The sequence below is a fragment of the Diabrotica virgifera genome, chromosome 1, assembly GCF_917563875.1.
Source record: "Diabrotica virgifera virgifera chromosome 1, PGI_DIABVI_V3a".
NCBI classification, from domain to species: domain Eukaryota; kingdom Metazoa; phylum Arthropoda; class Insecta; order Coleoptera; family Chrysomelidae; genus Diabrotica; species Diabrotica virgifera.
Window position 1 is genome coordinate 113,289,105 of NC_065443.1, and position 16,615 is coordinate 113,305,719.

The 16,615-nt window shown below is 34.2% G+C and overlaps 1 protein-coding gene across 1 annotated transcript in view; it reads right to left on the minus strand.

The window, feature by feature from the left end:
- LOC114347743 (2-oxoglutarate dehydrogenase complex component E1-like) overlaps positions 1–16,615 on the minus strand; it is a 55,353-nt gene that overhangs the window by 11,185 nt on the left and 27,553 nt on the right. Inside the window, exons 4-5 of the mRNA XM_028298419.2 lie at positions 13,414–13,669; positions 494–772 (exon numbers count right to left, since the gene is read on the minus strand). Coding sequence (XP_028154220.2) covers positions 494–772; positions 13,414–13,669 — 535 coding nt within the window. The remainder of the gene's footprint in view (positions 1–493; positions 773–13,413; positions 13,670–16,615) is intronic.

Genomic DNA, 16,615 nt, shown 5'->3' on the forward strand with positions numbered 1-16,615 from the left:
GATACAACACAAATGAGGGTGATGAGAAGAACTACATGAAATACGCTGAGCCATCGAAAGAGGAGTAAATACATTAGAAGAAAATGGAACGTACAGTTACTATGTACATGTACGTACAGTACAGTAAACGAATGGACACTAAATAGAAAAAAGAATGGAATAACCACGTAAGCAGAATAAGAGAGACACGTGTGATCAAAATAGCAAGAGATAAATCACCAATCAGTAGAAGTATCGGCCGACCGCGCAAAAAAATGGAGTAACAACATTCCATAGAAGTATCAAGCCAATGAACAAGCGGATTTGATTATAAAGAGAAAGAAGAAAAATGATTTAAACTCTTAATTTAGAAAGACAAATAGCAAAGTTTCATAAATATCACTTCTTTTCGTTTTAAAGATATTCAGTTGGTTCCATTACCTTATCCAAACCTATCCAGTTGGTACCTTATCTAATGTATAATATATATGACTTAAATACAGCCATAACTTACCTTTGTGTAAACACTCCCAAATGATACTTAACATCACCGGAACAATGTTCAAAGGGTTTGAGAGGTTCAAAATACGCAAACAAGTGCACCAACGATTTTCGACAAACGTTTACTATCACGTTAAGGCGACCCCTGTGAGCCATTCCTATTACGAACATCTCTACACCTAATTCCGAAGATCTGTCGATGATCGTCTTGAGTAGAGGTATGATAGAGTCTAATCCCTCTATGCCGAATCTCTTCTCCGTTGGATATTTCTTGGCGCAAAACTGTTCAAACCTTAAAAATAATAGTCTCATTATCAGATATAAATCACAAATACAGGTTTAGGACAGTCAATGAGGGTATTTGGCTCCGAATTCCATCCTACCGTTGATTGAAATATTGATATGGGAGGACCTTTTAAATTAAATACTTTGTCAATATGGTGGCAACTGTGACTACTTTTTGCGGCTATATCCGCAATTTCATTACCTTCGACTCCGCAATGTCCTTTCGTCCAAATAAACGAAACAGTTACATTATTTTGTTTAAGATCCATAATTAATTTTTTAATGTTCAAAATTAAGGCATTTCGGAATTGGTTTATTGGGTGACCGCTAATAGCTTGTAATGCTGATTTTGAGTCTGAAATTATTGCCACATTCGTGCATGTTTGAGTTGAACACCATTTTAGTGCCTTTTCAATAGCAAAGGACTCGGCGGTAAAAATGGAACAATAATTTGAGATTCTGTACTTTTCAATATGATTTATGTTTGAAACAAAAAATGCCGAACCTGTATTTAGCTCCGTTTTTGACCCATCTGTATATATTTTAGTTAAGTTCGACCCGAGACCATTCACAATGGATTTTATCATGGCTTGGTTTAAGATATTACAATCTGAATACCGAGGGAATATGGTGATAGGTTTGTCAATTATAGAATCGAAACTGTGTGCATACAATGGTATTTTATTAAGTTTAACAATATCATTTTGAAATAAGTTTGTATCAATAAATGCATCTGCCAAAGGAGGAGAGTTTTTCTTTTTCCAATAATGATTTGTCAAATTCTCAATTACAAGAAAGTTAATTTTTGCGATCAAATCACTGTTGTAACATCCATATTTTAATAGACTTTTATTTGCTAAAAACTGTCTTCGAAAACTAAGAGGAAGTTCTTGAGACTCTGCCAGAATGGCATGATTTGGTGAAGATGCCAATACCTCCTCCAATACCTCAATCAACGATCCTACTACATCGATTTACTTGATATTTTTACAATAAGTAGGGAATAGCTCAAGAAACAAAATCTACCCTATGCCAATGTGCGCATGTGCGCTTTTATCTTGGGGTGGTTCCCACCCCTTCTCGGGGGTGAAAAATGTTTTGTTTAAAATAGCCACGGAAGAGGCTAGAGAACCTAATTTTAAGCAAAAACTGTTATATAATTATTTTTTGAAAACTCAATACTTTTTGAGTTATTCGTGGTTGAAAATAGGCCATTTTCATTGAAAAATGACACCTTTTCGGACGGATTTTTGCGAATATCTTAAAAACTATGCATCTAACAAAAAAACTATATAAAATATTTCTGTAGGTTATAAAAAAACAAAGAGATTCGTTCCTTCATAAATCTTCTAGTTAAAATACAAAGAGGGATATGGTAGGTAAGAAGAGTTTGTTTTTTTGCTGGATGCTCAAATCGCTGTATTCAACTTGAAATAACAGAGAAACTGTCGATTTTAGGTGTATGATGTATTTGTAGTGCTTGAAAAGACCTGACCTTTAAAATGAGCAATACTAAATGTCGATTAGTTTCAAACTAAGCGAGATATTCTGCAAAAAACTGGATGACTAATGTATTTTAAGAAGAAGTATACTTAACCCCTCATCCATCAGAATTGAAATACATCGTTTTCCTTCTACAATACTTTTTATTCTAGTGTTATTTCTATGTTCAAAAAGTTGGACTGGATTAAAATAAATGGTTTTTGAAAAAAATAAGATCAAATTATAGAGCCCATTTTTAAATTTTCTTAAAAATCTTCCTTTTCCTTCATGTAACTCGAAAAAGATAAGAGATGCGAAAAAAAGATACCACACAAAAATGTAGGGCTTTTTCAGATAAAAATTTCATTTTTATTTTTCATTACTGTATCTCTTATCATTTTCAAGTTACAGGGAGAAACAAGATTTTTAAGAAAATTTAAAAATGCGCTCTATAATTTGATCTTTTTTTTTCAAAAACCATTCATTTTAAAAAATCCACAAGGAAAAGAAAAAAGTTTTCCTGTAGTTGGCTGTATACCATCAATCACAAAATTGGAAAGAAATCCTTTGTAAAAGGTATAAAATTTTTTTATTAAAAAATCCCTTAAAAGGGCTACATCACAACAAAACGTTTTCGATTTTTATAAAAAATCATCATCAGTGTTCGATAAACTGGATGCTTTTGTGGCTCAGCTAGCATCCAGTTTATCGAACACTGATGATGATTTTTTATAAAAATCGAAAACGTTTTGTTGTGATGTAGCCCTTTTAAGGGATTTTTTAATAAAAAAATTTTATACCTTTTACAAAGGATTTCTTTCCAATTTCATTCATTTTAAACCCGTCCAACTTTTTGAACATGAAAATAACACTACAATAAAAGGTATTGTGGAAGGAAAACGATGCATTTACATTTTGGTGGATGGGGGTTAAAATTACTTCTCATTTTTTCTTAAAATACATTAGTTATCAATTTTGTTTGCAGCATATCTCGCTTAGTTTTAATGTAATGGACCTTTAATATATGTAGCTCACTTTTAAGGTCTTTTCAAGCACTACAAAAGGTATTAGTAGCATTATACACCTAAAATCGACCGTTTCTCTGTTATTTTAAGTTGAATACACCAATTTGAGAATGTACCAAAAAACAAACTATTTTCACCTACCATAACCATACCTATTTTTGTATTATAACTAGAAGACTTATGAAGGCAAGTGTCTCTTTGTTTTTTATAAACTACAAAAATGTTTATTATAGTTTTTTTAGTTAGATGCATGGTTTTTAACCTTCGGATGACCAAGCGGGGGAAATTGTGACCCCAGCGTATGTTTTTCTTTAATAAATTCAAAAGTATTTTCAATTTTTAACTCATTATTTTTTTATTTGACTTTAATATCACTCTAGATATCCTCATATTTTGAAATAAAAAAAATTCCCTATATTTTACGAATAAAAAATATATTCTGAAGTTGATGTTTAGTAAAATAAAGTCTATAATGTGTAATTCCAAGTAGTTTTACGCTAGTGACGTCGACTTTGCAAAGTAACAAGACACTTACTCAACAGACACACTACACATGACACTAATACTCATGTTGTGACTGGCTCAATGACTGGCAGCGTCCATGCCATAAAAAAAATAAAAAACAACTTCATTTGTTTTTTTAAATTGTCATTTTTGACATTTTTGACCTGGGGTCATTTTCCTCCCTTGGTCATCCGTGTAACAAAAAAAGGTTGGTCATCGGAAGGTTAAGGTATTCGCAAAAAACCGTCCGAAAAAGTATTATGTTTCAATGAAAATGGCCAATTTTCAACCACGAATATCTCAAAAAGTATTGAGTTTTCAAAAAAAAATTATAGAACAGCTTTTGCTTAGAATTAGGTTCTCTAGCGAATTCCGTGGTAATTTTAACCAAAAAATTTTCCACCCCTAAGAAGGAGTGGGAACCACCCCCAAATAAATGCAGACATCGGCATAGGGTAGACTTTGAATTACGAGATAAGTAGATGCTAGGCCCAAAATTTCATTAAAATCTATGCAGTAGGATAGAATTCGGAGGTAATATCCTATTCTTGCTCCCATTGACTGGCGTAGTTCAAACGAAATGATTTAACACGATTTTGTCATTTTAGAAAATGTTCAACACTCGTCTACTATTCTGACGATTAGACAACAGTGTAAAGTGACAAAATAAGTTTGAACTGTTAATAAAGAAGTAAAATGGATTTATTATGTGGGTATGTGATAGTAAGAGCATTTGGTATTTACAGATCTTGGAAAGGCTATGACACAGTTTCTGGACAAGAGCTGCAGTGAGAGAAAAATGGGTTCCTGAGAACTATTTAAGGCTCGTGAAGGATATGTACAAGGGAGCCTACACCAAAATAAGGAGAGTAAGGACTTGTGTCGGATTGACTTAAAGTTTTCCAGTGACGGTTGGTTTGGACCAAGGCTCTTTACTTAGTTACCACCTATTTAATCTTGTTATGGATGTACTAACAGAGAAGGTAATGGAGGAGGTTCCTTGGTCAATGCTCTTTGCTGATGATATCGTGTTAGAAGGAGAGAGCAAAGAAATGTTGGAGAAGTTGGAGAGTAATAGAAGGGCTATTGAAAAGGAAGGACTTAAGGTTAGCAGGTAGAAAACGGAGTACCTAAACTTACGTGCATAGAAATCGGTCCACTTAAAAATTTGATCATTTTTGATGTCTCACATTTCGTAAACCTGTTGGCCGATTTCAGTGAGTTTTTGAACATGTTATAGCTTGATTCTTATGCAATACCATTGTAATATTATTGTTGCAAAACAGGTAAATCTTTTTTTCTCAAAGTTCGCACCAGCCTGTGGAATATTCTAGCATTTATAAAATACTGAAATTAAAACCCAACTATAGCCTCAGGTTTTTTTAACATTCTGCTTTTCGATTCATTCGTTTATGTTGAATGATAAAAAAGTTGGTACTTTAACAACTAGACATGTTCTTCATCGATACGCGGTGTTTCTAAATAAGTGCGACAAACTTTAAGGGGTAATTCTTCATGAAAAAATAATCACAGTTGGCTTTACAAACGAATGTCCGCAAATGTTTCGTTTCCGAGATACGGGATGTTGAATTTTTTTTTACAAACTGACGATTTATTTATTGCTTTAAAACCAGTTGAGATATGCAAATGAAATTTGATAGGTTCTAAGAGATAGTTATTGCGGATTGTTTTACATAAAATTAAGAATTTTATATTCACCGTTAGCGTGCATACGGGTAATATGATTGGTCATATTACACGTACGCTCGCTAATGGTGAATATTAAATTCTTAATTGTATGTCAAAAAATGTGCAATAATTAGGTACGTCTTTAAACCCACCAAATTTCATTGACATATCTCAACTGGTTTTAAAGCAATAAAATAAATTGTCAGTTTGTAAGAGAAAATTCAACATCCCGTATCTCGAAAACGAAACATTTGCGGACATACGTTTATAAAGCCAACTGTCATTATTTTTTTTATGCAGAATTACCCCTTAAAGTTTGTCACACTTATTTAAAGACACCGTGTATTGATGAAGAACATGTCGCACCTTCAGTGCAAGACTGCAGTAAATCAAAATAAGTAAGTTTCGAGATAAAGACGGTTTTGTTTATTTTCGTGCTAATATCGGTGAAACAAGACACACGTTTTAAGAAAAATTAACATTTAATTATGATTTTGCATGCTTTTCAGTTTAAATAAAATAATATTAATGCAAAAAAATTAGGAATTTAAAAGGTACAACACTTTTGCACGGAAAAAATTGTTAATCACTACATATTTAGTATTAGAATTTCAAAGTTACAACAGTTTTGCACGAGGAAATTGTAAAAAGTGTAGACACATTTACTTTTACAGTAAAACCTGTGTTACCGGGCACCTGCCAACATCGGACACTTGTACTAACGGCCAGTTTAAAAATTCCCCCAACCAATTATGTATATCTAGACTACAAAAACTGGCAATACCGGCCACCTGTCTATATCGGCTAATAGTTCTTTCATTTTTAGTGGCCGTTACTGACAGGTTTTCCCGTAGTTGTTGTCCTCTTCTCGTACATCATCTTGTGCCAAAACATTTTTATAAAAACTATGGTGGGCTTCTGGTATCATACCCGAATGGCATAAGTATACCAAATCTTTCTTTTTGGCCATTTGAATTTTTGGCTGTTATTTGGCAAGTTTTCTGAGAATAGATATTTTTGACCTGTCAGTATTGTCAATACACAAGTTTTAAGATAACTGTTTTTCCTTTCATGAGAAAAAATACTTTTTGGTCGTAAATAATTAGTCTTAATTTATGTGTTTTTAATCCAATCTAACAAATAAATGGTCAAACGACATCGCACACATCTTATGGAAAATCTAATGTCACACAAAGGACATAAAATTTACATGAATAGTTTGGTCTCGTAAATCTTTTTTTATTGTCTCGGCCGTTAATGGATTACGTAGACACGCTGTATATTAAAATTAAACACCACATATATAGATAATATAATAACAAATATCTTACCTTTTTCGTGCCTTTCATTGCTTGTTATCGAATCCATTGCAATGTTCCGTGCAAAAACGCAAAAAAGTTAAACCGTTGTTGTAATATTTAGCCGGTTAAGCATTTGAAAGTTACTAAAGTTTTACAGTGGATAGATATGCATGTTTACAATCGAATTCCATGATTACTTTATTTTCGTAAAATTTTTGAGTTACTGTAGTCTTGCACTGAGGGTGCGATGTCTAGTTGTTAAAGTACCTAACTTTTTATTATCCAACTTAAATGAATGAATCAAAAAACAGAATGTTAAGAAAACCTGAGGCTATTGTTGGGTTTTAATTTCAGTATTTTATAAATGCTAGAATATTGCACAGGGTGATGCGAACTTTGAGAAAAAAAGCCCAGTTTGATTGGTACACCCGGTATACAATGAAAATTTACCTGTTTTGCAACATTGCTATTACAGTGGTATTGTTAAAGGATCAGGCTATAACATATTCAAAAAACCACTTAAATCGGCCACCAGGTTTAGGAAATATGAGACATCAAAAATGACCAAATTTTTAAGTGGGCCGATTTCTATGCACGTAAGTTTATTATGTGGTTGGGAGGAATAGAAATTGTTGGGGACATAAAATTACTTGGAGAAAAACTGGGACGAGTAGGAGAATTTAAATACCTTGGCTCCTACATAAGGACAATGAGACACCAGATCGCGAAATTTCCCACAGGATACAAGTTGGTTGCTTTAACTCAAAGCGAATGAGTGGGGTACTCTGTGATCGAAAAATCAGGGAAGGGGTGAAGGTGAAAGTAAAGTTATACAAGATTGTGGTGAGACCTGCGTTGGTGTACGGCGGTAAAGGGCGGCCTGTAAAGAAGATTCAGGAAAAGAAAATCGAGGTAGCTGAAATGAAAATTTTATGGAGGATGTTGGGTGACACCAGAAGGGATAAGATCAGGAACGACTTGATTAGAGAAAGAGCAGGGGTAACTACAGGCTCAAAAAAGATTCGAGGACAAAGACTGCAATGGTTTGGTCACGTTAGACGTAGAAATGTATGTGGAACGAAGGATAGAGCTGTTAGAAATTTTTAATTCAGGTATAACTAATTCTGTTAGATCTCAAAAAATTTTTTTTCTGAAGTCAATCCAGGACCACAGAAAATGATTCTGGTTATTATCTATCGTTAGATAATAATGCAGTCTATCAGTTTCTTGATACCGATGAGAGCCAGGCTATTATACGAAAAGGATACTACATATATGTACACTTCTCGTAATACATTTATCTTTGGAATATATTGTTTCACTGGTCTTCTCGTTGAAATCTTTATTTTAATGAAGATCTGCACCTTTTTTGGTTGATCGAACACAAAGCTAGAATAATAGCCCAGTCGGGATAGCATTTGACCTTGCATGCCGAGCTGTCCCAAATTTTATTTTTCTAATCTTTAGGGGGCCAATAGTCGTGTAAATTTAAAATCGCGACTGAATTTCGCAGTTGCGTTAGCCGTCATCTTGATTTTAAACGAAAACTGTTTCTGCTTCATATCTCTGCCATTTTTAACTTTTCGACAAAAAGTGTAGGAACTGAAATTATTGAAAATGCAATTTTCTATAATTAAGTTTATTATAATTTTTTTCGTGCGGTCGATATTTCCGAGTTATGGGGTTATTAGTTATTAGTTTTAAAACAAAAATGTAGGTACCTATACAACACTGAAAAGAATTAAATTTTATACAATTTTGATCTGTTTCATTTTTTGCTAAAATCAATATTTAAGGTAGTATGCATGCGGCAAAGGCGCGAGCGTAAGACCCGATTGGTTTTATAGCAATAATTGTTTTTGGTCAATATCTCCGACATTTGAAACTTTTCGGCAAAAAGTGTAAGGACTGAAATTGTTGCAATTGCGCTATACTACAATTTTTCGAGAGAACCAGTGGCGGATCTACGAGTGGGAAATGAGAAAATTCACCCTAACAGGGTCCAACATTTAAAAAAATTGTTGAAACAAAAATATTTTAGCTCACATGAAACTTAAGTTTTTGAAAGCTGCTACAAAGAATATACGCAGATCATGAATTCCTAACATTAGTACCAGAACATCAGTTTGGTTTTCGGGAAAATCACTCTACTACACAACAAGTCCATCGAATAGTAAATGAAATATCAAAAACTCTCGAAGAAAGGAAATACTGCAACGCTGTATTCCTAGATATCTCACAAGCGTTTGACAAAGTTTGGCACAGAGGTCTGCTTTTCAAAGTAAAATTAGCACTATCTAGTAACTATTTCCTCCTAATCAAATCCTACTTATCAAATAGATATTTCTCTGTAAAATTCAAAGACCAACAATCCAGCCTCTGTCCTATTAACTCCGGAGTTCCGCAAGATAGTGTTCTCGGGCCGCTGCTTGTCTCATTATACACAGCCGATATACCAGAGTCTCATAATACTATGATCGCTTCCTTTGCTGATGACGTAGCAATACTAGCTGTAAATGAAGATCCCATACAAGCCTCACAAGACCTGCAACACCATCTGGACATACTCAGTGAATGGTACACAAAATGGCGAACAAAAGTAAGCAAAACAAAATCATCTCAAATAACGTTTACCAACCGCCACAACACATGCCCACCTGTAAGAATGGAAAATGTACGAATACCAACAGTAACAGACGCTTAATACCTTGGCATCCATCTTGACCAACGTCTTACTTGGAAGAAACATATCCAGACCAAAAGAAGACAGCTAGACTTGAAATTACAGATCAAAACTCAACATCCAAAACAAAATTCTTCTGTACAAAGCAATACTCAAACCTATTTGGTACTACGGACTACACCTCTGGGGCTGTGCAAAGTCAACATCACTATGAATATCATCCAAAGATTTCAGTCTAAAGTTCTAAGATCAATAGTGGATGCACCATGGTACGTAAGTAATCAAACACTTCACGAAGACTTAAATATACCTTTCATCAGAGAAAAAATCCATAGAGCCACGGAGTCACAAAATGAGCGTACCATTCACCATGAAAATGAGTTAGTAAGGGAATTATTCCATAATGGCCCTGCCACAAGGAGACTAGATAGAACCTGGCCTCAGGACCTATTTTAAAACTTAAACATAAATAGAATAAGATGAGACATCATTGAAAGTCTCTTCTTCATGCCCAAAAACATGACACAAATTTACTTAATACTCTTTTAATGATGTAGATTGTAAATAAACATAATTACATAAAAAAACATGAAACTTAAAATATCGATAGATACATTCAACCAATAAACCCTTCTTCTTAAAGTGCCGTCTCCTCAATGGAGGTTGGATACTACAATTGCAAACTCTTCTCTGTCTTCAACTGTTCTTATTAGCTGTTCAAAATTTAGCCCTGTCCATTGTCCGACGTTTCTGAGCCACGATAGTCCCAGTCCTCTCTTTCCTTCGATCTTTCCTTTCACTATAAGTTGAGCATATTGGTACTAATTATTTCTCAGCATGTGGCCTAGATATGATGTTTTTCTAACTTTCGCAGTATTGAAAAGTTCTCTTTCCTTGCCTATTCTATGCAGCAATTCTCCGGTAGATCCACATTTCAAAGGCCTCCAATTAATTTACGGTTGATGTTTTAAGGGTTCATGTCTCAACTTCATTGAGAAGAGTCGACCAGACGTAGCATTTGGATAAACGTAGTCGAATTTCGAGTTTTATTCGAGAAGCAGTTTTTTGATTTTTTCGAAAGATTTTCTGGTCTGTTCTATTCTCGATCTTATTTCTAGATCAGGATTTAAGCTGCTATCTATCCAACATCCCAAGTACTTAAATCTATTGACCTGTTCTAAAATGTGCCCAATAAACCCGCTAGTATATTTTTCCCAATTTTCCCAATAACAATTCAAATATTTATATCCTACTAATTAAGAAAATCCTTTTTGAAATTCATAAAAATAAAAGAAGAGTGAACTTTTTATGGGTTAAGGCTCATATAGGACTAACGCATAATGAATATGTTGATAGGTTGGCTAAAAAAGCCATTGAATATGGTACTTCACATAATCGTAAGTTTTGCATATCTGACTTAGTTAACACTATTAAGCATCGAGTTAAAAATCAGTGGAGTCAATCATGGCGAGATCTTTGTAAACAATCCAAATCTCAGTATTCACTGATTCAACCTTCTGTTCCAAATATATATTGGTTTAAAAATTACGTAGTACCTCGAAGATATATAACAACATTAATTAGAATGAAGTTTGGACATGCATGTTTCCCTCTACATCTAGCAAGAATTAAAGTTTTTGATTCAAATCTTTGTACAGAATGTCAGAAGGTTGGTGACTTAAATCATACTTTCTTTGAGTGCGCAAAATATATTCCATGCACATATAATTTAATCCAAGATTTAATAAAATGTAATGTTTTTCCACCTTTCAATGTATCCTATCTATTGTCTCTGAACAGCAAGAATATATATGATTGTTTAATGAAATTTATCTGTGAAACTAAAATTAATCTCTAAACTTGTTAATCCTGATAATTTGGTATATTATGTACATATGAAAAAAGAAGAAGAAGAAGAAGAAGAAGATACATAATGGAAAATGTGGTGAGCAACTTGGACAGTCCATAGCGGCCAGCTTTTGAACTGAGTAGAGAGCTGTAGAAGAGTTTGCTATGGAACTCTAAGGACCTCATTGCCTTCCTTATGTATGAACAGAAAACAAAAAAAAAAGTTGTGACTGGCTAAATGACACCCAAGTCAATGCCATAAAAAAACAAAAAAAAAAAAAAAAAACCCGCTAGTAAAACTAAGTGAACTTAAAACACATGCTATTCATGTCTTTTCATCATTATTCTCTTTGCCTTATCATTATGCGGGGTCGGCTTCCCTAATTGCATTTCTCCACACAATTCTATCTTGGGTCATATCAAATGTTAATCCCCTTTACCAACATGTCCTGCCTTATCATCTCCCCCCAGGTCTTCTTTGGTCTTCCTCTCCTACTCCTTTCAGGAATCTGCACTTCAGCTATTCTTTGTATTGGGTGATTAACGTCTCGACGTTGAACATGACCAAACCATCTTAACCTATGCTCTCTCATTTTGGCATCAATTGGTGCCACACCTAGACTTCCCCTAATATACTCATTTCTAATTTTATCCTTCTTTGTCACTCCACTCATCCATCTAAGCATTCTCATTTCCGCCACATGCATTCGTTGTTCCTCTTTCTTTTTCACTGCCGAACATTCGGTTCCGTACATCATAGCCGGTCTTATGGCTGTTTTATAGAATTTTCCCTTCAGCTTCATTTAAATTTTTCTGTCACACAACACACACCACTCATCACTCGCTTCTTTCCACTTCATCCATCCAGCCCTAATTCTACTGCATGCATCTCCATCTATTTCTCATATCCTATAGGTACCTACTTAAAACTATTGCTTTTCACAATCATTTCACCATCCAAAGATACCATTTTATTTATAGTAACTCCATCTTTAAATGAACATTCCAAATACTCTGTTTTTGTCCTACTAAGTTTTCAACCTTTTTCCTCCAGAGCTTGTCTCCACTGTTCCAGTTTTTGTTCTAAGTCTCGTTTACTATTTCCTATTAACACTACATCATCAGCATACATTAGGCACCATGGAATGCAACCCTATAGTTTCGCTGTTATCTGGTCCAAAACTAATGAAAATAAATATAAGGACGAACTACCGAGCCATGGTGCAATCCTTCTTTCACATGAAATTTATCAGTCTCTCCCACACCTGTCCTAACACTAGTCGTTACTCCCTCATACATATCTCTCACAATCTTTACATATTCGCCAGGGACTCATTTCTGATTGAGTGACCACCATTGAATATCTCGAGGAATATCTCGAGGAATATCTCGAGGTTATTATTCATGTCTTTTAAGTAGTTTAATTGGACTTTCATTGGAAATTTCTAAAATTGTATAAAATATAATTCTCTTTATTTTTGTTTATGTAAAATTATGACGAGACAATTCAATAATTATGCTTCCCCTCCGCTTCCACTATTTTCCCCCTAAACACGGAAACTATTGATCGCATAAAAAAATTGTAGAAAAGAAATTATAGGAATTTGCATTTCCAGTTCCTACCATTTTTGTCGAAAAGTTGAAAATGGCGGAGATATTGAGCAAAAACGGTTCCTGTTAGGCATGTTATTCGTCTAATCCGACTGGACTATAATTAGGGAAACATTTTAGAAACATATACGTACAAATGAGTCCTAGCGAGACGAATTAAAAGTAATCTATTCTTCTTCTCGGAAATATCTGTTGCTCCAGGCGGCTCAAACCGCTCTCTAATCCAATCGCACTGTTCGCAATTCAATAATCGCAATTCGCATTGAGACAATTCAATAATTATGCTTCCCCTCCGCTTCCACTATTTTCCCCCTAAACACGGAAACTATTGATCGCATAAAAAAATTGTAGAAAAGAAATTATAGGAAATTGCATTTCCTACCATTTTTTGTCGAAAAGTTGAAAATGGCGGAGATATTGAGCAAAAACGGTTCCTGTTAGGCATGTTATTCGTCTAACCCGACTGGACTATAATTAGGGAAATATTTTAGAAAAATATACGTACAAATGAGTCCTAGCGAGACGAATTAAAAGTAATCTCTTCTTCTTCTCGGAAATATCTGTTGCTCCAGGCGGCTCAAACCGCTCTCTAATCCAATCGCATTGTTCTACGGACGGTATATACATATACTCTACACCTATTTGTTGGCAATAGGACTTTTCCAATCGAGCCAGGATTTCCCGAAGAGGTAGTTGTGAACCTGCTTCAGCAATTCTAGTTGTTAAGGGTACTCTATAAAGTTTATCCAAATCACTTTCATCTAAAATTGAAATTATGATTATGCTGCAAACTGCAAAACAGATAGAAAACACTAACCTAAAATATTTGGGGGCCTCAGTCACTTTGAATACATACGATATACAGTGCGTCGCATTTAAGATGAAGACACCCCACCCCTATATTTCGGCTGTCAAAATAAATACAGATTTAAAATTTTGCAGTCATACAATAAGTCGATGGTCCAATACACGCTGTACGCAGCCTACGGCGTCTATTGAAGCCAACCGGCTAAGTCGGTAATTCACTTAAATTCACCCCGTAATTTCAATTTGTTTTAGAATTACTATTTTTCAAGTATTTTTGGTTGTAAGATAGTCTTTGTCCTTCAAAGTTTATTAAAAGTAACGAAAATGAACAATTTCCTACGGCGTGACGCTGTACGCAGCCTATAGCTTCTATTGGAGACCACAGCCTAAGATGATTTACGTTTTTTAAGATAGTCAACTGAAATCTCAGGAAGAATTTTCGATATTTTGCTACGCGCTAGAGATACCGGAAAAAGTTATTTGGAAAAGTTGTTCGATAGGAAAACGGACATGGCAATAAGTAATAAACTGAAGAAGGCTACTAACGTGTATTACTCTTTAAATAATACAATTTTTGGAAAGTCAGAAATAGACAACAAAACTAAGATTGGTCATAAATTATACCACAGATTCTAGGCTTAAATATAGGTTGATTGAACCTCATTTACCTATATACAATAGTGCACACAAAAAAAGTTACAACCCTTTGAAGTTACAAAATGAAAATCGATTTTTTTTCATATATCGAAAACTCTTAGAGATTGAAAATGGACATGTATCATTCTTATGGCAGGACCATCTTAAAACAAAATTATAGTGAAGTTTGTCTACCCCATAAAAATTTTATGGGCGTTTTGTTCCCTTAAACCCCCCAAACTTTTGTGTACGTTCTAATTAATTCATTATTGTGATACCATTAGTTACACACAACGTTTTTAAAACTTTTTTGCCTCTTAGTACTTTTTCGATAAGCCAGTGTTTATCGAGATATTTATAATATTTTTCGATTCCACCACATATTTGTATATGGTTAAGTACGATTATAGAGACCTGTTAATAATCTGAAAATTTATTTATAATTTACATTTTTAGGTATATTTTGAAAAAGAAACCACATCTCGATAAAAGGTGACTTGTCAAAAAAAGACTAAGAGACAAAAAGTTTTAAAAATACTATGTTAAACTAATGGTACCACAATAATAGTTTAATTGGAACGTACACAGATATTTGGGGGGTTTAAAGGAACAAAACCCCCATAAAATTTTTATGTAAATATATTAAAAAAGAAGCCGCATCTCGATACAAACTGGCTTATCGAAAAAATACTAAGAGGCAGAAAAGTTTTAAAAACGTTGTGTTTAACGAATGGTATCACAAAAATGAATTAGTTAGAACGTACACAAAAGTTTGGGGGGGGGGTTTAAGGGAACAAAACCCCCATAAAATTTTTATAGGGTAGACAAACTTCACTATAATTTTGTTTTAAGATGTTCCTGCAATAAGAATGATACATGTCCATTTTCAATAAAAAATCTCTAATAGTTTTCTATATATTAAAAAAAATCGATTTTCATTTTGTAACTTCAAAAGGCTGTAACTTTTTTTATGAGCACATTTGTACTAAGGTAAGTTAGGTTCAATCGAACTCTTTTTGACCCCAGAATATGTGGTATAGTTTATGACCAATCTTTTCGGGACACCCTGTATAACAGCATAGTAAATCCGATAATGACATATGGGGCGGAAACATGGATTGTGCAAAAGAAACATGAATCAATGATAAACTTGACTGAGATGAAATTCATGAGAATAGCTGGAGTTACCAAGTTTGATAGATTCAGAAATGAAGATATAAGGAGAGAGCTGGAAAAAGAACCGATAATGAGGAAGATCGAAAAGAAACAATTGAGCTGGTTTGGCCACATACAACGAATGGAGCAAAAAAGACTAACAAAGAAGGTACATAAAGCCAAAATATGAAACAAAAGAAAAAAGGGAAGGACGAGGAAGCGCATGGAAGAAATGGATAAGAGGCGGAACCCAACATCCGACGCCCTGAAGGACACTAAAGATTATGAGTAAAAAGAAGAAGGAAAAGTTGTTTCAAATATTATTATAACCCCATATACATAATATCACATTTAATGACAAAATTCGCACTTTTTTACGTATAGGTCTGGATCCCGCGTATAAAAAAAAAGTTGATTAATAGCAAGCTGAAAATTTTTTAATAGCTTAAGGGTGTCTAGTCGGACAAACTTTCATGTATGGGAACACTGGAACAGGGGAAGTTTTAATCGTGGAACAGGTTAAAAATTTGGAACGTCAGACTACGAAAACGTCTCATGTATTTTGTCGGACAGAACTTCCAATTAATTTGTTACCCTTTCATTAAACTGTCCTGCAAAAATCAGACTGCTATTTATCACCAACTGGGCATTTTAATGAGTGGAACACGTAGAACATGTCAAATGACAGGAATTATGACAGGTGACAAATAGCAGTCTGATTTTTGCATGGGAGTTTAATGAAAGGGCAACAAATTAATTGGAAGTTCTGTCCGACAAAATACATGGGAGTTTTCGTGGTCTGACGTTCCAAATTTTTAAACTGTTCCACAATTAAAACTTCCCCTGTTCCAGTGTTCCCATACATCAAAGTTTGTCCGACTAGACACCCTTAAGCTATTAACAAATTTTCAGCTTGCTATTAATCAACTTTTTTTTCATACGCGGGATCCAGACCTAGTAGGTTTTGGGATCCTGACTATAAATAATAAAAAGACTAAAAGTGCGAATTTTGTCATGAAATTTGGTATGTGGTGTTATAATAATATTTGGAACAACTTTTCGAAATAACTTTTTCCGATATCTCTAACTCGAAGCAAATATCTAAAATT